The sequence below is a fragment of the Acartia tonsa genome, chromosome 8, assembly GCF_053477335.1.
Source record: "Acartia tonsa isolate MP-2025a chromosome 8, ASM5347733v1, whole genome shotgun sequence".
Lineage (NCBI taxonomy): Eukaryota > Metazoa > Arthropoda > Copepoda > Calanoida > Acartiidae > Acartia > Acartia tonsa.
This window is the reverse complement of record NC_137267.1, coordinates 46,053,764-46,077,636: the sequence shown is the minus strand read 5'-3', so window position 1 is coordinate 46,077,636 and position 23,873 is coordinate 46,053,764. Positions and strand designations below refer to the sequence as shown.

The window sequence follows — 23,873 nt, the reverse complement described above, 5'->3', positions numbered from 1 at the left end:
GTTGTAGTACTTATTGGAAATGGGATCTTGACAGTCTTATCCCTGGCATCCTCAATTTTTATTTACAGGTAATTTTATTTTTTTTTATTTCAAAATTTTGTTCAGATTTCTTCTTTAATTTTCTTTGAAAATGCATTATACAGACTATGCAGCAGCTCTTTTTTCAAAATGTTTTTATACTTTTTAATGTACATTATCTCATAAAGATAATTAGTTTTTAAGACTTTTCATATAATAACTTTAGTAGCATACATTTGGATCAAATTGGGACAAAGTTTTTTTCTAATTTAGTTCAGCTTGTTGGGCTTTGATTGAACTTTGGTTAACACAACAGTAAAATTGACTTTTTAGCCATTTTTTTATAATTTAGCTTTATGGATACTTTTTAGCTTTACTAGAGAAGATTTGTAAGCCTTGAAGTGATAAACATATCACCACACAGTTTTGAGTAGTGGTTGCATAAGGTTGTTTTACAAAGTACAGATTTATATTCTTTCAGATATTATAGCTGTTTTCCAGTACAAAAGCAAACAGTGTTCATCAGACTGTTGCAATTTCTCATGATCATCGCAGAAATCACCCTTGTAATTGGTTATCTGAAGATAATTATTACCTCAACATTTAGTTCTACAGTCAAAGATTATGTTACAAAGTTTCCAAATCTAATTTGTAGCATTAGTTCACCTGAACCATTGTTGGTTCTTGCCACTTACTGCTTATTTGCTATTGTATCATTTAAGCTCTTACTAATTCTATTTCCTACAGAGTTTGTAAACATGAACCATGAGAAAATGGGGAAAATTACAATCTTCATCATAATCATTTGCTGGATAACTGAGTACACTGTCATTATCTTTTATTTTGAAACTATTTGTAACGCAGTAAATATTGATTGGCTAAGAGATAGAGTAACTGTTAAAGATGTAGTTATGAAACAAAAACCAGCTATATTGACATATCATATGTTTATGGTATGGATTCCTTATGTGTTAAAACTTATGATACAAATGAAAAAGATGATGAAAAAGTTGAAAAACAAAGTACTGCCTGCAAAATGCACCAATCAATCACATAAAGTCGACATAGAGAGAGCTGTAGGTTCAGGAGAAAATAATATGGTTCCAGAGCAGAATTTAGAATTAACAGATATGGAACATATCTCAGAGAATGTTACTACAATATCTGATGTTATTGAGGAAAATACGAATACAGCATCTCTTGCTAGCAAACCAGACATGAATAACAAAAGCCCACCTGTTATTCCAAAAGATAGTTCTGAGAATCAGCCCGTTATCCTCATGGCACATAAACTTAAAACTCCTTGTATGATCTTGATGGCAATTTTGATTTTCTTGGTATTGCGTGATATAATTATATCTTGCAAGGTTAACATACCAAAGATGATTTGGAATGGATACCTAATATTTCATGTATTCCTACCATATTGGGTTGTACGCAATGAAGAAATATTTAGTTTTGTGAAAAGGAGGATCACAATAATCTGAGACTGTAATTTTAATTTCGATTGGAAAACAAAGATTTACAGTGTCAGTTTTCTCAATTAAATTAACCGATAAATTATTACTTGGATGTTGAACCAGATTTTCATGTACATTTATAAAGTGATAATCGCAGTTGGTAAACATAACGATGATCCACCCATTTACCCGATCTTCTGCACTCCTACAGGATGAACGAACTAACAAATGAGGTGCATGTTAGCAACCTCAATGGACGACAAATTTTCCCCTGTCAATATATCCATGTGTATTCTTTATCCATTATCTAATCAAATTAATGTCTATAAAATTTAAGTATATTTTTGAGCAGCTATTTTACTTTAAAAAATATATCCATGTGTATTCTTTATCCATTATGTAATCAAATATGTGATGTCTGTAAAATTCAAGTTTAATTTTGAGCAGCTATTTTTCTTTAATAAGAACAATGAAATGTAATACATTATTATATGTAAAATTGCACAAATTGTATTGTAAATTGTAAAACTGTTTAATAGCGAAGCTTTTTATATTTAGGGTCGGTCCGGCTGCCCGCAATGAAAAGCTCATTTCGCTAATATAAATTTGTTAGAATTAATCTATCAATTTCAAACTTCGAAATTAAGTCCTTAAAATGATGTCCTTTTACAGTATGCTGTATTTGCGCAATTTTGCAACAAATTTATATAAACTTTTGTGTAGACTTGCAAATTAATGTTCTGCTTATCCAGTTCTGGCACATTACAGGATTAATTGTTCGTCTGTCCTTCCTTCTGATTTTAGAGCTTCGCTTTTATGGATGTTGTCATCCTTGTCAATTGAATGTATAATGTATATAAGTAGATTATGTCGGCTTTAGATGTGTTTGTGAGTAATTGCACATTTTGTCTGTTGAATGAGTATTATTTAGATGTATGTGTAGAAATAGAGAGTGCATAGAGACTGCATAGATGTATGTAGAAATAGAGAGTGCATAGAGACTGTATAGATGTATGTGTAGAAATAGAGAGTGCATAGAGACTGTATAAATGTATGTGTAGAAATAGAGAGTGCATAGAGACTGTATAGACGTATGTGTAGAAATAGAGAGTGCATAGAGACTGTATTGATGTATGTGTAGAAATAGAGAGTTCATAGAGACTGCATAGATGTATGTAGAAATAGAGAGTGCATAGAGACTGTATAGATGTATGTGTAGAAATAGAAAGTGCATAGAGACTGTATAGATGTATGTGTAGAAATAGAAAGTGCATATAGACTGTATAGATGTATGTGTAGAAATAGAAAGTGCATAGAGACTGTATAGATGTATGTGTAGAAATAAAGAGTGCATAGAGACTTTATTGATGTATGTGTAGAAATAGAGAGTGCATAGAGACTGTATAAATATATGTGTAGAAATAGATTGTGCATAGAGACTGTATAGATGTATGTGTAGAAATAGAAAGTGCATAGAGACTGTATAGATGTATGTGTAGAAATAGAGAGTGCATAGAGACTGTATAGATGTATGTGTAGAAATAGAGAGTGCATAGAGACTGTATAGATGTATGTGTAGAAATAGAGAGTGCATAGAGACTGTATAGATGTATGTGTAGAAATAGAGAGTGCATAGAGACTGTATAGATGTATGTGTAGAAATAGAGAGTGCATAGAGACTGTATAGATGTATGTGTAGAAATAGAGAGTGCATAGAGACTGTATAGATGTATGTGTAGAAATAAAGAGTGCATAGAGACTGTATAGATGTATGTGTAGAAATAGAGAGTGCATAGAGACTGTATTGATGTATGTGTAGAAATAGAGAGTGCATAGAGACTGTATAGATGTATGTGTAGAAATAAAGAGTGCATAGAGACTGTATAGATGTATGTGTGGAAATAGAGAGTGCATAGAGACTGTATAGATGTATGTGTAGAAATAGAGAGTGCATAGAGACTGTATAGATGTATGTGTAGAAATAGAGCGTGCATAGAGACTGTATAGATGTATGTGTAGAAATAGAGAGTGCATAGAGACTGTATAGATGTATGTGTAGAAATAGAGAGTGCATAGAGACTGTATAGATGTATGTGTAGAAATAGAGAGTGTATAGAGACTGTATAGATGTATGTGTAGAAATAGAGAGTGCATAGAGACTGTATAGATGTATGTGTAGATATAGAGAGTGCATAGAGACTGTATAGATGTATCTGTAGACTGTATAGATGTATGTGTAGAAATAGAGAGTGCATAGAGACTGTATAGATGCATGTGTAGAAATAGAGCGTGCATAGAGACTGTATTAGTAAATGAAAAAAGTAAATTATTAGAAAATTTTGAATAATACATGTATTGTACTTCAAGACTTCTAAGTTATCAATTTAAAAAAATTTGATCTGATTTCAAGAAAGAAATTTCAAAAAATCAAATTTAGATTTTTAAATGCATATTTTAATCAAGAGAGGATCTGATTCGGCACTGTAAAATTTTGAATATTTAATGTTTTTAGTTTGAAAAAGATTTTATATTTTGAATCGCTTTAGGGAAGTATTACTTCAAAATCAAAATTGTAATCCAAGTTTTACCCCAAAGCGCTTGTTGAGCTGGAAACCCCTACCTCTTATATTTAGAAGTAAATTGAAAGGGGGGAAGGGGGTGGTCTATTTTATTACTTTGCGGCTGGTTAGGATGGGTAATATTGGATTCTGTTTTACCTAAAAAGAAACATTTTTTACAGTAAAGATTTTTTTGCCAAAGGCCTAATCATCAGTTTATCTGATTTTATATAGAATTCCTTATCAACAAAGCAAATCGTGCACAAATCTCGATTAGTTTTTCAACAACAAAAAACATCCCAAAATTTATTTCTCGTAAATAAAAAAAATATTGCTGTTTTAACCATAGTCATGTCCTTATGAACTTTTTTTTGTTTCTTTTTTGTTGGGATCTTAAGGGATAAGACAATTGACAAGATTTTTCTTCTGTAAATTAAAATTTTTATTTGGAAAGTTTTGACACTAATTGTTTAGAACCAACCAATCAATATCCAACATAAAGTATTTTTGTCTCTATAAGACATTGGTTACCAATCAAATTTACAGTCCAATATCCCCCTCCTCCTTGCGTTTTTGTTATATACTAGCCAAATAAGTAAGTAGTATTTATTGGTATCGTAGCAGTAAAAAAACATTTGAAGCATCATATCAGTGGGGTATTAAATCAGGAGGGTAGGGGAAATGGGCTGTTTATTACACCAGTCCCAAAAGTTTTATAATACCGTTTTCTAATTCGTTGGATTAACTACTTTTGGGACTTTTATCGAATTATTGATTGGTTGTTTCATTAAGTTGAGTGTCCAAACGTTTCAATCCTTATTTTATTATTATTAGGGATGAACATCATTTATCTGACATTATCTTATCCCTCCTGATGGTAAATGTAATAAATACCTGTTGTATTAAATGTTTTTCTAAAAAAAAACAATATAAAATAAGTATATGTGTAATGTTGTTCTAATTATAAAAATTTTGTTTTGTTAATGTTTTAAAGAATTTTATAATAAAATTATTTCCCTTTTAATCCAGAGATCTAAAGTGATAAGACAATTGCCGCAAATTGATGTATATCCCCAAAGATGATACAAAAAATCTCTCCTTTTGTAGATTACAGTTAGTGGCGGGCACGTTTGGACACTCAACTTAATAAATCATCCAATTAAAATTCAGTTAAAGTGCCCAAAGTTGTTAAACCAACAAATAAAAAACTAGTACTATAAAACTTTGGGGACTACTGAAATAAACAGCCAAATGTCCCCTTCCTCCCTGCTTTTAGTCTCTGTGAACTAGAAAAAAAAACTCAATTTCCCAGAACATTTATAAAATTTGGTAGCATAGCTACTCTACAAGTCCCCCAATTCTGTCTGTATGTCTGTTAGTCTGTAACGCTCCTGTCATTCATCTTTCCTTCATATATTTCTTTTCCCTTCTCTTAAGTCATACATTTTTTTCTTTGTCCTTTAATTGGTCCTAGGACAAACGCAGGAGTCCCAAACGTCGGAGTGGACAAACGCAGGAGTGGACCCTTAACCTAACCTAACCTATTTTAAACCATGTTTTAGGTTTTTTAAATGCCTAACCCCTGCGGGGGGCTTATTTGTATATTCATATCTTAACCTAACTTAACATGTATAGAAATACTTACTTAAAGGGGGGGGGGGGGGCGTAATGACATTTATTCGTAATCCGTGAGCAAAATGGTCTTAAAATTTAGCTAGACCCTTCAAACTTGGTATATAAGCCTAGTCCTATAGGTATTACATCTAAATGGCAAAAAATCCAAAAATTTTTATTTTAAGGTTAGGTTAGGTAAGAAAAACCCTGCGGAAATGGGGTTTTTAGGCTTTTTTTGGTCGATTTTGATGTGGAAACTTACCCTAAATTGTTTTTTTAGGGTTTTAACTTAAATACACTGTATCTATTCATATGGACATTATTTAAGATGATTCAGCAAGTCGGAGACCGACCCCAGGGGGCTAGGTGGGTGGCCCGCAGGCGTTAGTGCCTTTTTCCCAATACATATGTTGTGATACATCTAATTATAGGTTTTTTAGGTCAAGGAACTCAAATTCAGAGCTAAAATAAGCATTAGACTAATCTGAAGCTAGCCCCAGCGGGCTAGGTTGGTGGCCCGCAGGGGTTAAGTTCATTTTTTCCAATATATATCTTGTTATATATCAAAATATAGGTTTTTTAGGTCAAGAAACTCAAATTCTGAGCAAAAATTATCATTAAACTAACCTGAAGCTAACCCCCCCGGGCTAGGTTGGTTTTCTGCAGGGCTTAAGAGCATTTACATAACCTAACCTATAAACTTACTTATATTTTTACATGTTTTTTCTTGAATAAACTTTGTCTATTAATGAGGACTTTATTTAAGATAATCCAGCTAGTCGGGAACCGACCCCAGCAGGTTAGGTTGGTGACCCGCAGGGGTTAAGTGCATTTTTCCCAATATATATGTTGTTATACATCTAATTATAAGTTTTTTTAGGTCAGTTAACTCAAATTTAGAGCTAGAATTAGCATAAGACTAATCTGAAGCTAGCCCCAGCGGGCTAGGTCGGTGGCCCGCAGGGGTTAAATGCATTATTTTCCAATATATATCTTGTTATATATCAAAATATGGGTTTTTAAGGTCAGGAAACTCAAATTCAGAGCTAAAATAAGCATAAGTGTTACCTGAAGCTAACCCCCGCGGGCTAGGTAGATCTTCTGCAGGGCTTAAGTGCATTTTACCTAACCTAACCTAGAAACTTACTTATTTTTTTGGTTTTTTCCTCGAATGAACTGTGTCTATGAATGAGGAAATTTTTTTAGATGATCCAGCAAGTTGGGGACCTCCTTGGGTCAGCCTCCTGTATGAAGAATCTTTTAAATGATGGCTTTAGGACTGAACACTGTGTATCTAAGTAAAACCTAGCCCGCCTGGGTCAGTCCCCAACTTGCTAGATCATCTTAAATAATTAGCTCTCAATTTGAATTTCTGGACCTAAAAAACCTATAATTTTATGTATGACAGCACATACTTTTAAAAAATGCACTTAACCCTTGCGGGCCACCCACCTAGCCTGCTGGGGTCGGTCCCCAACTTGCTTGATCATCTTAAATAATGTTCTCATAAATAGACACAGTTTATTCCAGAAAAAAACCCTAAAAAAAAAGTAAGGTTCCAGGTTAGGTTAGGTAAAATGCACTTAGGACTTGCAGGCAATCCACCTAGCCCGCTGGGGCTAGCTTCAGATTAGTCTGATCCTTTTATTAGCTGTAAATTTGAGTTTCTTGACCTAAAAAACCTATAATTTGATGTATGATAACAAATACTTTTTCTAAAAAATGCATTTAACCCCTACGGGCCACCCACCTAGCCCGCTGGGGTCAGTCTTCGACTTGCTTGATCATCTGAAATAAGATCCACATGAATGGACAGTTTATTTGAGAAACAAAACCTAAAAAAAATATTATTAAATGTAAGTTTTTAGGTTAGGTTAGGTAAAATGTACTTAAGCCCTGTTGGCAACCCACCTAGCCCGCTGGTGTTAGCTTCAGATTAGTCTAATGCTTATTTCAGCTCTGAATTTGAGTTCTTTGACCTAAAAAAAACCTATAATTGGTTGTATCTCAAAATATATATTGGGAAAATGCACTTAACCCCTGCAGGCCACCCACCTAGTCTGCTGGGGTTAGCTTCAGATTATTCTAATGCTTATTTTAGCTCTGAATTTGAGTTCTTGACCTTAAAAACCTATATTTTGATATATCCCAAGATGTATTTTGGAAAATAATGCACTTAACCCCTGCAGGCCACCGACCTAGCCTGCTGGGGCTAACTTCAGATTAGTCGGTACTCGACTTGCTGGATCATTTTAAATAAAGTCCTCATTAATAGACACAGTTTATTCAAGAAAAAAACCTGTAAAAATATAAGTAAGTTTCTAGGTTAGGTAAGGTGAATGCTCTTAAGCCCTGCAGAAAACCAACCTAGCCCGGGGGGGTTAGCTTCAGGTTAGTCTAATGGTAATTTTCGCTCAGAATTTAAGTTTCTTGACCTAAAAAACCTATATTTTGATATATAACAAGATATATATTGGAAAAAATGCACTTAACCCCCGCGGGCCACCAACCTAGCCCTCTGGGGTCGGTTCCCGACTTGCTGGATTATCTTAAATAAAGTCCTCATTAATAGACAAAGTTTATAAAAAAACATGTTAAAACATAAGTAAGTTTCTAGTTTAGGTTAGGTAAATGCTCTTAAGCCCTGCAGAAAACCAACCTAGCCCGGGGGGGTTAGCTTCAGGTTAGTCTAATGCTAATTATCGCTTAGAATTTGAGTTTATCAACCTAAAAAACCTATATTTTGATATATAACATGATATATATTGGAAAAAATGCACTTAACCCCTGCGGGCCACCAACCTAGCCCGCTGGGGCTAGCTTCAGATTAGTCTAATGCTTATTTTAGCTCTAAATTTGAGTTCCTTGACCTAAAAAACCTATAATTAGATGTATTACAACATATGTATTGGGAAAAAGGCACTTAACCCCTGCGGGCCACCCACCTAGCCCCCTGGGGTCGGTCCCCGACTTGCTGAATCATCTTAAATAAAGTCCATATGAATAGATACAGTGTATTTAAGTTAAAACCCTAAGAAAAAACAATTTAAGTTAAGTGTCCACATCAAAATAGACCAAAAAAAGCCTAAAAACCCCATTTCCGCAGGGTTTTTCTTACCTAACCTAACCTTAAAATAAAAATTTTTAGATTTTTTTTGCCATTTAGATGTAATACCTATAGGACTAGGCTTATATACCAAGTTTGAAGGGTCTAGCTAAATTTTAAGACCATTTTGCTCACGGATTACGAATAAATGTCATTACGCCCCCCCCCCCCTTAATATCTTAACACTCCTGCGTTTGTCCACTCCGACGTATTCTCTTTCCCTATTTGAAACATTTTTTTAAATAAAAAATCTCGATGTTATTGGAATAATTCTTTCTTGTTATATAGATCAAGTTTTTATCACTTTATTGTATCTTAGTTTACTACATTTATACCCAGGAATCTAAAGGGATAAGACAATGGATGTAAATAAGATGTTTAGTCCCTATGATGATAATAGTTATTTCTCGCATCGTATTATAAACAGCTTTCCGCGGATATAGAATGTACAATTATAAGATTGGTTGGATAGTTAAAACACCCAATCAAGGTTTAATAAAAGTACCCAAAGTTTTTATGAGTCCAAAGTCCCCTCCCTTCCTTATTTATACCCCATTGCAGGATGGATACACTATAACTTTACCTAAAACTATATTACTTAGGCCTTGAATAAGAAATGTTAATGTAGGTATATCTGTCTATTAAGACCTCATAAACTGCCCAATGAATTAGCTGTGCACAGGGATCTTGGACAAAGTAGCTTCGGACAAAGTAGCTTCAGACAAAGTAGCTTCGGACAAAGTAGCTTCAGGACAAAGTAGCTTCAGGACAAAGTAGCTTCGGGACAAAGTAGCTTCCGGACAAAGTAGCTTCCTAAGGAAAGTAGCCTTTACTGTTAATAAAGGTCATCGCCGCTGCGCTCGGCCCCCTGGCCTGCCTAGCCGCGGGCGCTCGGCCCCCTAGCCTATAACCTAACCTAACCTAACCAAAAAATTGTAAAAACATTATTAAAACTTGTAAAAACAATATTAAAAAATAAAATTGTAAAAATCTATCAACCACTTTTTGCAAAATCCTCGAAATTCTAAACCACCTATGTATTATCAGTTGATGATATTATTCTTAAATAAATGCTCTGAGGCTAACATAGGTTAGGTTAGGTTAGGTTATAGGCTAGGGAGCCGAGAGCCCGCGGCTAGGCTGGCCAGGGGGCCGAGCGCTGCGGCCATATTGGAGACTAGTTTTCTTAGGAAGCTACTTTTCTTAAGTAAATGTCCTGAAGCTACTTTGTCCTGAAGCTACTTTGTCCTGAAGCTACTTTGTCCGAAGCTACTTTGTCCGAAGCTACTTTGTCTGAAGCTACTTTGTCCAAGATCCGTGCACAGTAGATATATGCCCTGCAGGGTTAGGGCCCTCCGCATGGGTTAGGCATCAGGAAAAAAACTGCACTCACAACCCTAAATTTAAATTTTTTAGTAGTGTGTTTCTGTGCTCGCTATGCACTTTGAGGGAATTAAGTAAACGCACAGATAATCCTATTATATAAAGTGTTAAACATTTTTATCTGTAGCGAAGGATCTTGCTAACTGCTGAACTGATATGGTTCACCTTTATGATATAGCTTCATATAGGTCCTGAGATGATTTTAGGCTATTTTATTTTATAAATAAGTCTGGGTATGGTTTAAGCTATTTTTCTGCCCCTCCATGTCCCTTCGAATAGCGAGCCCCAAGAGCGCAGCCTCTAGTGTAAATATTTAGGTAAAATTTGTGTGTGGTAATCACTGTTACATATGTTTTAACTTCCCCATCAATAAATCCACTAAATTTAATTACATTTATACTTGAAGAAGCATAAAACTACTGTTAGAAATATTTTTACCAGATTTTTCATACAGAAATTAGCAGAGCAGCAAGGAATTGCAAACATGAACAAAGTATCGTATAGTAAATTTTGTATTTATTCACTGAAAAAGATAATTTTCGTTAGGTAGTTCATTAGAAAGAAATTATACCTTGAAAGGACAGCTCCGCGCAAATTGAAAAGTATAAAAAAAGCCATTTCCATTGTGGCATCGAAACCGTTTAATGTCCGCTGTATTAGAACCGGTTTACGGAAAATCATGTTTAGGATCGTATTTTCCACATATATTAAAAGGATAATCATACCAGTTTGCCATAACGTTTCTTAGGCTCATCTGGTCTAATAAAACTGGTTTTAATCTTATAATTTTTCATTTTAATGTCCGCGGATAGATGTCTATAATACGATGCGATAAATAATAATTAAAGCTGTTAATAAATAATATGAAAGATGAATATAAATCTGTTTAATAAAATTTAAATTATTTTTATTTGATTACATTTTATCCTTAAAAAGATAAATGTTAAACAATAAAAGGGAGGATAGAAAAATAAGGATAAAAATAATCGATATATTATTACTTGGATGTTGCACCATGTTCTATGATAAAGTAATACGCATAGCTGACTAAAATAACGATATCCTCCATCCTCCCCCTTCCCTCCTACTAGATGTACGAACTGGGCAATAAATGAGGTCCATAATAGCACACAAATTAACGAATATTTTCTGCTGTCAATATATCCATGTATATCCTTTATTCATTAAAAGAATGTTGTAAACATTGACCATTAAATACTTTTTCGAGTTTATCTTTTTATGTAACAACAAAATTTGTTTGTATCCATAAAACATCTCTAATATACATAAACGATGTCTGTCCTTCTGAAGCTTAAGATCTCGGTAACCGCACAGATTGGGCTATACCAACTGGTCCTCTGGTTGTTTTAAGCTATTTTCTTGAAGGTGGGACACCCCCCTCCCCTCAAAAAAAGAACATCTTTATGCAAAACTTCAAGGGGCGAATCCACTATTAATTATTTATAAGTTTTTCTCTAATTTATGCTATTCAATGGTACATCATTAATCAATAATTAGTAGCTTCTACATAGTTGTAACTGAAATAATGATTATGACTAAAACACTACTAAATAATGTACAGTGGTTTCCGAGATACTATGCGGCATAATGGTCCGACAGCTATTGAAAATTTTTTTGTATACAGAATATTCATAATCTACAATGCCTATGAAATATATTTTATAAAAAGAAATTTTCTCAAATAGAAAGAGATTGTGGTCCTAAAAAGGACCGTTGTTGTTCCGCCACTAAATTAGCCTCCAAAGCCATACAGGGTTTTCCCTTGTCTCTTGAGAGCATAGACAACATCCATAGCAGTGACAGTCTTCCTCTTGGCGTGTTCAGTGTAGGTCACAGCATCTCTGATCACATTCTCAAGGAAAACCTTGAGAACCCCACGGGTCTCCTCGTAGATAAGTCCAGAGATACGCTTCACTCCACCACGACGAGCTAAACGTCTGATGGCAGGCTTGGTAATACCCTGGATGTTATCTCTTAAGACTTTTCTGTGGCGCTTCGCACCTCCCTTACCGAGTCCTTTGCCACCTTTTCCTCTTCCAGTCATATTGATTGTTGTTGCTTGATTGAAAACAGTTGAACAACTGATAATTGAGTTATTGTTTACACAGTATTTATACCAAGCTAAATATATTTACCTGGATTTTTATTGGCTGAAAATATTTTCTCGATGGGCGGAGTCAGATTTTTATCTTTGATTGAAGATTAACTTTGGATTAAGATGGATAAATATATGGGCGGTCAAAATGTAAGTAACATGTTTTGTTAATCAAAGCTTTTTAAAAGCGAAGCTTTTCTATAATTAGGGTCGGTCCGTCCGTACGTCCGTCCGTCCGTACGTCCGTCCGTCCGTCACGGATAGCTTTTTTCGTTAATTTAATCATGTTAGAATTGTCCTATCGATTTCAAATTTTGCATTGTGATTCCTTTAGTAGTAAGGTACGATTTAGAAAGCGTAGCAACTCTATAATCATTACCAAAATGTCCGTACGTCCATTTTAAACATGTTGATTTTTTTTACTTTTTTAAATAGCTTTTTTCGTTAATTTAGGCATGTTAGAATTGTCCTATCGATTTCAAATTTTGCATGGTAATTCCTGTAATAGTTAGGTACGAGTTAGAAAGCGTAGCAACTCTATAATCATTACCAGAATGTCCGTACGTCCATTTTAAACATGTTGATTTTTTTACATTTTTAACAACAAATTTGTATGTGACCTAATTATCCGATTGGTCTGATTTTTGGTATACTGATTCCTGGGACAACAAAGTACAATATTATAAGCGAAGCAACTCTATAATCAAGTCTTAAAAATATAAGTATGTCCATAATCATTATCCTGTATCAAGCAGTTTTTCAACAAATTTACTTACAATTTTGCTTTGACTCTTATACATTCGCATTCTGATTATTCAGTTCTGACATTATACAAGTGTTAATGTCCGTTTGTCCTACCGTTTCAGAGCCTTTTTATGGATGTTGTCATCCTTGTTATGGTTGTATATATCTCTCATCGATAAATTAGGCATATTAGAATTTATACTTTTTTATTTTTTAAAAACTGAATATTTTCCATAATTAGGTTCTGTACGTCCGCCCGTCACAGTAGGCCCTTTTTGTTAATTCATACATGTTAGAATTGCAACAGTTTGGTACCATCAGATAGCGTAGCAACTCTATAACTGTTACCTGAAAGGCAGTACGTCCCGACCATTTAAAAATTATGATTTTCAACGATTTTTATGTGATATATCTAACATATTCTTTTGATTTTTTGAATACTAATTCCTAGGAAAGTCAACAAAGTAAATGTTACAAGCGAAACATCACTATAATCAAGTCCTAAAGTGTAAGCATTTTCTTATAGAGTTTCCTGTACTTAATCAGTTTTGTTAAAAATCTACTTAAAATTTTCTTAGACATAGATATATTTTGCCTATTCAATTCTGACACACTACAAGTGTTAATATTTGTTTATCTTACTGGTTCAGAGCTTCGATTTGATGGATGTTGTCACCCTTGTTTAATTAAAGAAATGTTTCAAATATTTTATTTTATAATTTTCCATGTCTCCTAAAATAGGCGGGGCATAATCTAGCTATCACAGAGCGGTCAAATTAGGGCTTGTGGGCGTGACCGCAATCATTTGATGAGCAGTGCATTAGGCACCCAAAAAAAGTAATGTAGTAATGTTTCTTGAGATTATAATCAGTATAATTTTGACTTCTCAAATTCACCTATCAATATATAGTGCCTTGCCAGTATTCCAGTAAAAAAATGTTTGGACTACTGCAAACAATTTGTATTGTTTTGATGGGCTCTTCTGTTGTAAAATTGCAAACCTTGGAACCCCCTTCAAAATTTTGTCCTGCTTGGGTCCAGAAATGTAGTGATGTGCAGGTTCCAGGTACAGATGATAGACTTGAGGAAATGTGTGAAACCTCTTTCGTGGAAACTTGCACTCAGAAAATACAGAAAAAATGCGAGAAGAAATTTGCAGAATGGTGCGATATAACCGTATCCAACATTGTCTGCCAGTCAGAGAATGATCATGTTGATGATCTAATGAAAGTTATTAAGGATAAATCTCATGTAATCAAGCATAATTGTAAATTTGTTGACACAAAAGAATGTAGACAGATGGAAAGAATTGTGTGCGGGGATGAACCTGTTAAGGATTGCAAGAAAGTTCCCAAGGAGAAGTGTATCTCAGTTGTTATTAAAGGTAGAGCAGCTAGAGTGGAGAAGGAATGTAATAATTTCATGGTGTCCAATTGTGCTGATGAAAAACACGAATTCATCTCTAGTTAAATTGTCAAATCTATTAAAAATATATATTGTGAAGAAGCCTACAACTTAGGAAGTATAAACTAAAATATAAAAAATATGAATTTAATATTGTTATTGTTAGTTTAATAAAATATATCTTTATATTGATTAAAAAAATATTTTTCTTGTTTTCTTTCGAAACTACATTTTTATGTTTGTTAGAAGCAAAGCTACTATATAACTCAAGAAGTCAGTCTGTTTGTTTAGTGGGAAACGCGAGTTCTCGTCTACTATTCACCTTGGCAGAATTTATTTTGTTAATAATTCCTATACAATTCAGCAATGATTATATGATTTACTGGTCTGTCCGACTGTTAGTAATATAGATGTTTTGTTAGGGGGGGGGGGGGGGGTAATTCAACTTTAGGGAAGGTTAAATATCACACAAAGCGCGCTAAAATTCCCTCCCCCCCTAACAAAAATCTTTCTCACCTCAAAGAAAGACTACTAAAATTTATTATAAATATGACTACTAATGCATTTGTACTCTACATCAAATTATATCCGCCTGTCCGTTTGTTATGCTAATTTTATGGATATTTGCATTGTATCAGGGCTTGGCAGCCGCGCATTTGCCGTTGCTCAGACTCATATTAAAACCAGTTTGGATTGCTTAATTTTTTTCTATAAAAGTAGGATTCCCATATATTGGTCATGTTTACACTTCTAGCTGTTTTACAGGCGGCTGCCAAGTCCTGATTTTTTATTTATAAATACTCTAAAATTGCCGTGTTGATTCACATACTTAGTAATAAAGTTATTCATGAATATAGTTTCACTTTAAGCAAAGCTTTTGAAGAAAAAAACATTAACCTAGAGAAATGTTTCTTATAGCCAACAGACAATGATTTTTAGACAAGATGCTCTAGGAGAACTTTACAAATAGCGATACAGTCTTTAGAAAAATACACTGAGTGCAAAAAAAAAGTTTTAGGTTAGGCTTACGCCAAAAGAAAATAAGTGTGATTTAGATATTTTAATGTCAACACAATCCAAGAAAAAATACTTTGAAATTTACTGAATTTTAATCTACATTCAAAAATAATAATATACATATATCCATAAGATTTTAAAAACAGTAGTACGGGCCTTTTATCTGAAACTTAAGAACTCAATAACTACTGAACTGATTGGATTCTCTATTTTAGGTAACATAGGTCCCTCGAGGGTTCTAGGCTATCTTATTTTCAGACTTTAGTCTTGTGATGGGTTTAAGCTTTTTTTTCAGTCCGTTTCTACCCTTTTGAATACAAAGCCCCTAGGTGCGTTTGATTTAATATTTGGTTTGAGATTCTCAAATGTTCTTTGTATGGGCGGAGTCAAATCAACTTTAGGTGGTCAGACACCAATTTTGATGTTACATGCGTAAGCATCAGTTTGGAAGCGGGGATTCTAAATATGAGCATTTATGGGCGGAGTCTTAGCTTGGTTTTCAGGTGGTGATTAAACAGTATATTGATGTAATATGCAGGAGCGAGATTTTAACCTGTAAGCATTCTGCTTTCTCTTTGGTTCTCTCTTAAGTTTATATATTTACAACAGGTTCTCAAATTCATCAATTCATTGACAATTAACATCAAACAACCATTATTAAAATGGCGGACACTGCTACCACTGTATCTCCTGCCAAAAAGGTCGCCAAGACCGCCACTGCTAAAAAGCCAAAGGTTCCAGCCGTCCATCCACCCTTTGCTGACATGATTGCTGCCGCCCTGAAAGCTTTAAAGGACAGAACAGGTAGCTCTAGACAGGCTATTCTCAAATATATTTGTGCCAACTATAAAGTTACAGCAGATAAAGCTGGTGTACATTTAAAAATGGCGCTGAAACGTGGTGTAACTGGTGGAACACTGAAAATGGCCAAATCCTCAGGTAAAGGAGCTGGAAGCTATAAACTTGGAGATAAGGCTAAGGATGTCAAGAAACCAGCTGCCAAAAAGCCAGCAGCGAAGAAGAAGCCTGCTGCCAAGAAAGCAACTGATAAAAAGAAACCAGCCGCTAAAAAACCTACAGAGAAAAAGAAAGTAGCTGCCAAGAAAACAACCGACAAGAAGAAACCAGCTGACAAGAAAGCTACAGTTAAAAAGTCAACTACTGCCAAGAAAACAACAGACAAAAAGAAGCCAACTGCTACAAAGAAGCCAGCTGCTAAGAAAACCGCTACTAAGAAACCAGTTACCAAAAAGCCAGCAGCCAAGAAGACTGTTGCAAAATGATAACTATGTATTTCTTGTAAATTTACATCATAAAATATTAATTTGTTATTGTTTGCATCATAAAATAAATTTTGCTATGAAAGATTGATCTTTATCTCTTGAAAAAAGTGGATTCATAAATTTATATATAATAATATAATTATCAATTGGTTTATCATTTCTTCGAGTTTCCCCTTGGTTCTGAGGGGGGAGGGTGGGGTGGGATCCCTTAGTTTTACTATAAAAAATTCTGAGTTAAAATGTCATTCTAAGGGACAGACGGACTTACATACCCTAGTTATATATTATCTGCTCTACAATTATTCCTCCTACCTACACCTCTTTTATAGAGTATCTGTGCTACAATTATTCCTCCTACCTACACCTCTACTATAGAGTATCTGTGCTACAATTATTCCTCCTACCTACACCTCTACTATAGAGTATCTGTGCTACAATTATTCCTCATACCTACACCTCTACTATAGAGTATCTGTGCTACAATTATTCCTCCTACCTACACCTCTACTATAGAGTATCTGTGCTACAATTATTCCTCCTACCTACACCTCTACTATAGAGTATCTGTGCTACAATTATTCCTCCTACCTACACCTCTACTATAGAGTATCTGTGCTACAATTATTCCTCCTACCTACACCTCTACTATAGAGTATCTGTGCTACAATTATTCCTCCTACCTACACCTCTATTGTTTACCTTAAGTAATAGAAGGCGTTAAGGAGGGGTGAAACATTAGAGTAAAATTAGAGTGTCCACCATCTAAAATTGCTCAACAATAATTATGAATACAGTTCCTACGCATCTTACTGTGTAATTTATCTCTGCATGTATTCATTAACACACACATGCTTGTAAATAAATGCTGTGTGTAGCCTATCATATAAGTAGTAAGGTTTTTTTTTTGTAATTTAAGACTTTCTAAACGTCTGAAAGGATTGAGTTCTAAATTTTAGGGAAACTTCACATAAACAGATCTAATGGTGGTAATTTTTATATACATGTTCTCTTATTTGTTGGTTTAAAAAATTTTGAGACTTTTATCAAATTCTCAATGGGTTGTTTAAACAGCCAGTGTCCAAACTTTTAGACCATAATTTTTATCTATATAATGGTGATTTTGTTTGTCGTAAATGGGGTTGTATTTATTGTCATTTTTATCACTCAAAATCTATGTACCTATAAACTTGTGTTAGTTCCATTGACTAAAAAGGGATTCAAGATGTCTGAATTAACTCTAATAGCGCAGCAATTATTGTTTTTGCTTTCATCCTTCTGTTTAGATTCCACTCGTGTGTCATATTTAAACATGTTTATATTCATAATAATAATATCTCAGGAATAGCAGGAATATTTAAACATGTTTATATTCATAATAATAATAATATCTCAGGAATAGCAGGAATATCTAAACATGTTTATATTCATAATAATAATATCTCAGAAATAGCAGGAATATTTAAACATGTTTATATTCATAATAATAATATCTCAGGAATAGCAGGAATATTTAAACATGTTTATATTAATAATAATAATATCTCAGGAATAGCAGGAATATTTAAACATGTTTATATTTATAATAATAATAACTCAGGAATAGCAGGAATATTTAAACATGTTTATATTCATAATAATAATATCTAAGGAATAGCAGGAATATCTAAACATGTTTATATTCATAATAATAATATCTCAGGAATAGCAGGAATATTTAAACATGTTTATATTCATAATAATAATAATGTCTCAGGAATAGCAGGAATATTTAAACATGTTTATATTTATAATAATAATAACTCAGGAATAGCAGGAATATTTAAACATGTTTATATTCATAATAATAATATCTCAGGAATATCAGGAATATTTAAACATGTTTTTATTCATAATAATAATATCTCAGGAACAGCAGGAATATTTAAACATGTTTATATTCATAATAATAATATCTCAGGAACAGCAGGAATATTTAAACATGTTTATATTCATAATAATAATATCTCAGGAATAGCAGGAATATTTAAACATGTTTATATTCATAATAATAATATCTCAGAAATAGAAGGAATATTTAAACATGTTTATATTCATAATAATAATATCTCAGGAATAGAAGGAATATTTAAACATGTTTATATTCATTATAATATTATCTCAGGAATAGAAGGAATATTTAAACATGTTTATATTCATAATAATAATATCTCAGGAATAGCAGAAATATTTAAACATGTTTATATTCATAATAATAATATCTCAGGAACAGCAGAAATATTTAAACATGTTTATATTCATAATAATAATATCTCAGGAACAGCAGGAATATTTAAACATGTTTATATTCATAATAATAATATCTCAGGAACAGCAGAAATATTTAAACATGTTTATATTCATAATAATAATATCTCAGGAATAGCAGGAATATTTAAACATGTTTATATTCTTTATAAAAATATATCAGGAATAGCAGGAATATTTAAACATGTTTATATTCATAATAATAATATCTCAGGAATAGCAGGAATATTTAAACATGTTTATATTCATAATAATAATATCTCAGAAATAGAAGGAATATTTAAACATGTTTATATTCATAATAATAATATCTCAGGAATAGAAGGAATATTTAAACATGTTTATATTCATTATAATATTATCTCAGGAATAGAAGGAATATTTAAACATGTTTATATTCATAATAATAATATCTCAGGAATAGCAGAAGTTGAGAAAATTTCTATTTTTTAGGTTCGACCATTGCATGTAAAAACAGCTCTGAAAGATTAATAAGTGTGATGATTCCTGTTTTAGTTAGGTACAATTTAGAAAGCATAGCTACTTTAAAATCATTACAAGAAAGTCTGTACATTTATTTAAGAGCTAGTCTATAATCTAGTCTTCAAAGAACGCCCATATGCTAAAGCATTTTTGTGATTAAAATGAGTTTCACTAAAATCTAGACTTTTTGTACTATACCTTTATTCGTTAAGAAAACATAATAATATTACATCAAAATATTCTTATTCATCTTTATAATACAAAAGTTTATAAACAAAAGTAGAACTTTTAATAACTGTGTGCATAAGTAATTCATATATTTAGGACTTGATTATATAGATACTTAGATAGACTATAAAGTTTTTAAAAAACATGGACCTGCAGACTTTGTTGCGCTATCTTAATTACCGGAATCATTATGCCAAGTTTGAAATCGATAGGACACTTCTAACATGATAAATTTAACGATAAGTACAATCTGTTACAGACGTACAGACCGACCCTAATTATAAAGAAGCTTAGCTTTTTAAACAGTATATGTAAATTCTAACTTATTTTTCGTTCCTCATATCTTTATAAACAACTTTGAATATAAACATTTTGATTTAATGTATATGTATAAAAAACGATGACCAGTGTATTTTCTGCATATATATTAGTTGAAACAAAATTTGTTTTTTATCCATCGTAATATTTGAATTTTTACTACCCCTTCAAATTTAGTTTTATAAATTGTGAGGTTGTTCTATAATTGCAGTTTGTACGTCTTTCATGGACATTGAAGATATTTTTCTAGTTGCTAGTAAGGACTTTGGAGACTAGTGTAATAAACAGCCCAATGTCCTCTCCCTCCCTCTTATTAGTCTCTTATTTTTTCAGTCAAATAAAAGGAAAAGAAAGGTATTTTTCTCTCAAATTTATAAATTTTTATTTTAATAAGTACAAGCTTTTTAAGGATATTGTTGTTAAAATGATTTATTCAACTTATGGAAAAAATCATAAAAAATAATAAGAAAAATACAAACAATTAACTAACAAAATGATACACAAATAGCAAATAATCATTAGTACAGTAAGTTAAGAACAATGTTTAACAATCTCACAGTGAGTTAGATAGGTTCAAAAATGATAAATATGATAAGTTAGTTATGAGATTATTAGCAACATAATGTTATAACATATATAATATAATGACACATAGGTTATAATATGGTTAATATCATGATATAATAGTTATTGGATGATAGAAGTTAAAGTTTTAGCAGCTAGATTCAAATTTCCTCATTTATAGTAGATATTTATCCACTGACAAATGAAGTTTACTATTGTCACTTTTTACACTATATACATAATCCACAAAGACAAATGTCATTGCTTCTCGGTGCTGATTTCTTCTGCAGTATTACCATGACTTGAAATTTGAAGAGGAAGGTGTCAGGAAACTGCAACTCGTCGACAGCAAGACGCCAAAGTTTCAATTAAGAAACCCTTCATCCATAAATAAAAACGGCTGACGCCTGGCATGGATGTAACCAAGAGATTCATACTGAACCATGTTTGCAACGCTATTGTTTGCAAAACCAACTGTGTGGTCTAAATTATCGTAACACATGATGTAAATTTGAGTAACCCGACACTTTATCATTTTTAGCAGCTACGCCCTTTTCCTTTTTTTTTGACACGTTTAAAGAATTAGGTCCAGGGAATCAGGGATAGGAATAGAAATATTTTTACTTGGATGTTGTACCAGATTTTCATGTACTCTAATAAAGTGATATTAATATTTGGCTAAAATAACGATACCACACATTCATATGCTTTACCCCATACCCCCTCCTACTGAATGAACGAATGACAAATAAATGAATTGACGGCATATTTTCCCCAATATATGAGACAATACTTTTTCTCTCCCAAATAAATGTTAGTTTACCAATATGAAAAACTGATTTGTGAAGTTTGAGGGGAAGATTTGTTTATGGTCCCTTGTCTCTGATCTTTTAAAATTATGAATGTTATTCATTGTTAAAAAACAAAGAAATGTAAATATCCTTATTTAGAATATGTAATACAACATCTCATTATTTACAGTATTTTTTATTTATCTCACAGCTCATGAAAACAGGGATCTAAAGTGATAAGGCAATGACCGATAAAGTACATCCCCAATGTTAAAACATAAAATTACCCATTCTGTGGATAACAACTAGTGGTTGACTCAGCTCCTAAATAAATTAAACGAATTCGCGAAGTTTTTAAGACAAGAATAAGAAAACATAAATATAAAACTTTGTGGAATAATGTAATAAATTTCCCAATGTCCCCTCCCTCCCTGTTTTGAAACTGTTTAGGACAGGTCTAAGATGCATAATCTTAGAGATGATATTGATTCAAAAGCGGACAATAAAAAAGAAAACTTAGCGATGTATTTTGTTCGGTAAGTATTCAGGTAAATTAATATAAAACATGTTTTTAACAATGTAAGTTATACTTTTCAGAGTAGAATATTATCCTTTTTCTTTGCATATGACTATTATCTACTGACAACTAAGTTTTTCGGCTTTTCCTTTAAATCTCAATTTAAAAAGAAAACATAAACTTTGATTCGTTAAATAAAGGTAAGTAAAATGCCTGTAAAAAAGGCAGTTTTCTTTGCTTTACTTTTAACTGATCTAAAATTATAGCAGATCTTTTATAAAAGAATTAGAAGTTGTTGCAATTAGAGCGGATAAGGGTGTGGATTGTTAAAAAATCGACATAGGATTGTTGCTAACTGCTGCTGAATTAAATACTATTCACAATATATAACTATACTAAATGCTACACTCGTGGCTTCTACGGGCTATGTATTCGATCGAAGATACAGTTAAAGATTAATAAAATTATCACAAGACTTTGTATAATGAAATAGCCTATAACCAACACAGGGCCTTTGCAAAGTTTACCGAACATAGAGAACTCAATTTCAGAAGGTATTGTGAGCTTAAGCTTCAGACAAAAACCCTTACCACATTATATAATAAGATGGCAAGTTCACCTAAATTCCAAACCCCTAGACAAGCTAAAGACGTCCAAACTTTATATCAAAACTATATTTCTCAACCCTTAAGTATAAGATAAAAGTATTTAATTTACCCATGTAAAGGGTGGATGCTATCATAGAAACAAGGTTAAACATGTATACAATTACATTCAAGTTCCTGCATTTCAGCAATTTTAAAAAGTAGTATACTTTCATTTATTAAAAAGGAGCCGAAGGTTTAATTAACACAGAGAAAGCTTCCCTAAAAAAGACGCTAAACATTAAACCCTACTTCTTCATATCATAAACCAAAAAGCCATCACAGAAAATACCCTAAAAGTCAAACTAATTGCTACTATGGTCCCTTTTGGTCCCTTAAATCGAATATACATATATTATCACTTGAATGTTGCACCAGATTTTCATATACCCTAATAAAGTGATTATCGCAGCTGGGTAAAATAACTATACCCCATTTACCTATCCTTCTATTTGATAAACTAAATGACCAATAAATAAGTTCAATGTTAGCAACCTAAATTGACGACAAATTTCACCCTCTCAAAATATCCAATTATATTCTATATCCCATTCTATTGAGATTCTTTTTGGCAGTTTTGAAAGTTAACCTAGAATTACAAGTCTTCTGACCATTTGCTTGATTACAAATGGATTGGATGACCAAGATTTGGGACCAATTAAATAAAATGTATTTATTTTCTTTTATTGTAATCTACTTTTCAATAGTTATGAAATGTAATGAATAAAAAAAAAACATAAAATTATGATTCAGCTCTTGGCAGCCGTCAAATTTAAGAATAGTTATTAAAAATGCAGGAAGGGAGGGGACAATGGGCTGCTTATTACACTAGTTCCCAAAATTTGGGAACTTTTGGGACTCTAATGAATTTTGATTGGTTGGTACATAAAGTTTAGTGTCCAAACGTATTAACCAATATTTGTAATCTACAGAAGGGGTATTATTGTGTATTATTATTGGGGATGTACATCATTTATCGGTATTTACCTTATCCCTTTAGATCCCTGTTAAAAATGTGTATTTTTTCAGTAATTAACTTGTTGATTTTGCATTTTGATAAAGTCAGAAATCAGCAAATTCAGTAATCTAGTTAATAAAATGTTTGATAGATGTCATTTTTAACAAGTAAACAAGAAGATATATAAAGATAAATTATTTGGTGAATGGAATTTTTTTTTATAGTATAGTAAAATTCGAATCTAATGATAATAATAGTCATAATAATGATAAGAAAGTTTATTAGGTGTTGCCTAACTCAGAATAAAGACTAAAATGATAAAGAAATTTAATCTAAATAAAATTTCAATGTACTTTGGATAAC

At 32.5% G+C, this 23,873-nt stretch overlaps 2 protein-coding genes across 2 annotated transcripts; one reads left to right on the top strand and one right to left on the bottom strand.

The window, feature by feature from the left end:
* Positions 1–11,889: 11,889 nt before the first annotated feature.
* LOC145327117 (histone H4-like) lies at positions 11,890–12,204 on the bottom strand. Its single transcript, XM_080170654.1, has one exon. The coding sequence runs from the start codon at positions 12,202–12,204 to the stop codon at positions 11,893–11,895; it is 312 nt and encodes a 103-aa protein (XP_080026780.1). The 3' UTR covers positions 11,890–11,892.
* Positions 12,205–16,071: 3,867 nt separating this feature from the next.
* LOC145325637 (late histone H1-like) lies at positions 16,072–16,785 on the top strand. The gene has a single exon (XM_080168597.1). The coding sequence runs from the start codon at positions 16,083–16,085 to the stop codon at positions 16,701–16,703; it is 621 nt and encodes a 206-aa protein (XP_080024723.1). The 5' UTR covers positions 16,072–16,082; the 3' UTR covers positions 16,704–16,785.
* The last annotated feature ends 7,088 nt before the right edge of the window (positions 16,786–23,873 follow it).

Excerpts from the sequence above, each read along its gene's own strand:
- LOC145327117 (XM_080170654.1), bottom strand. The coding sequence starts at position 12,204 with ATGACTGGAAGAGGAAAAGGTGGCAAAGGACTCGGTAAGGGAGGTGCG.
- LOC145325637 (XM_080168597.1), top strand. The coding sequence starts at position 16,083 with ATGGCGGACACTGCTACCACTGTATCTCCTGCCAAAAAGGTCGCCAAG.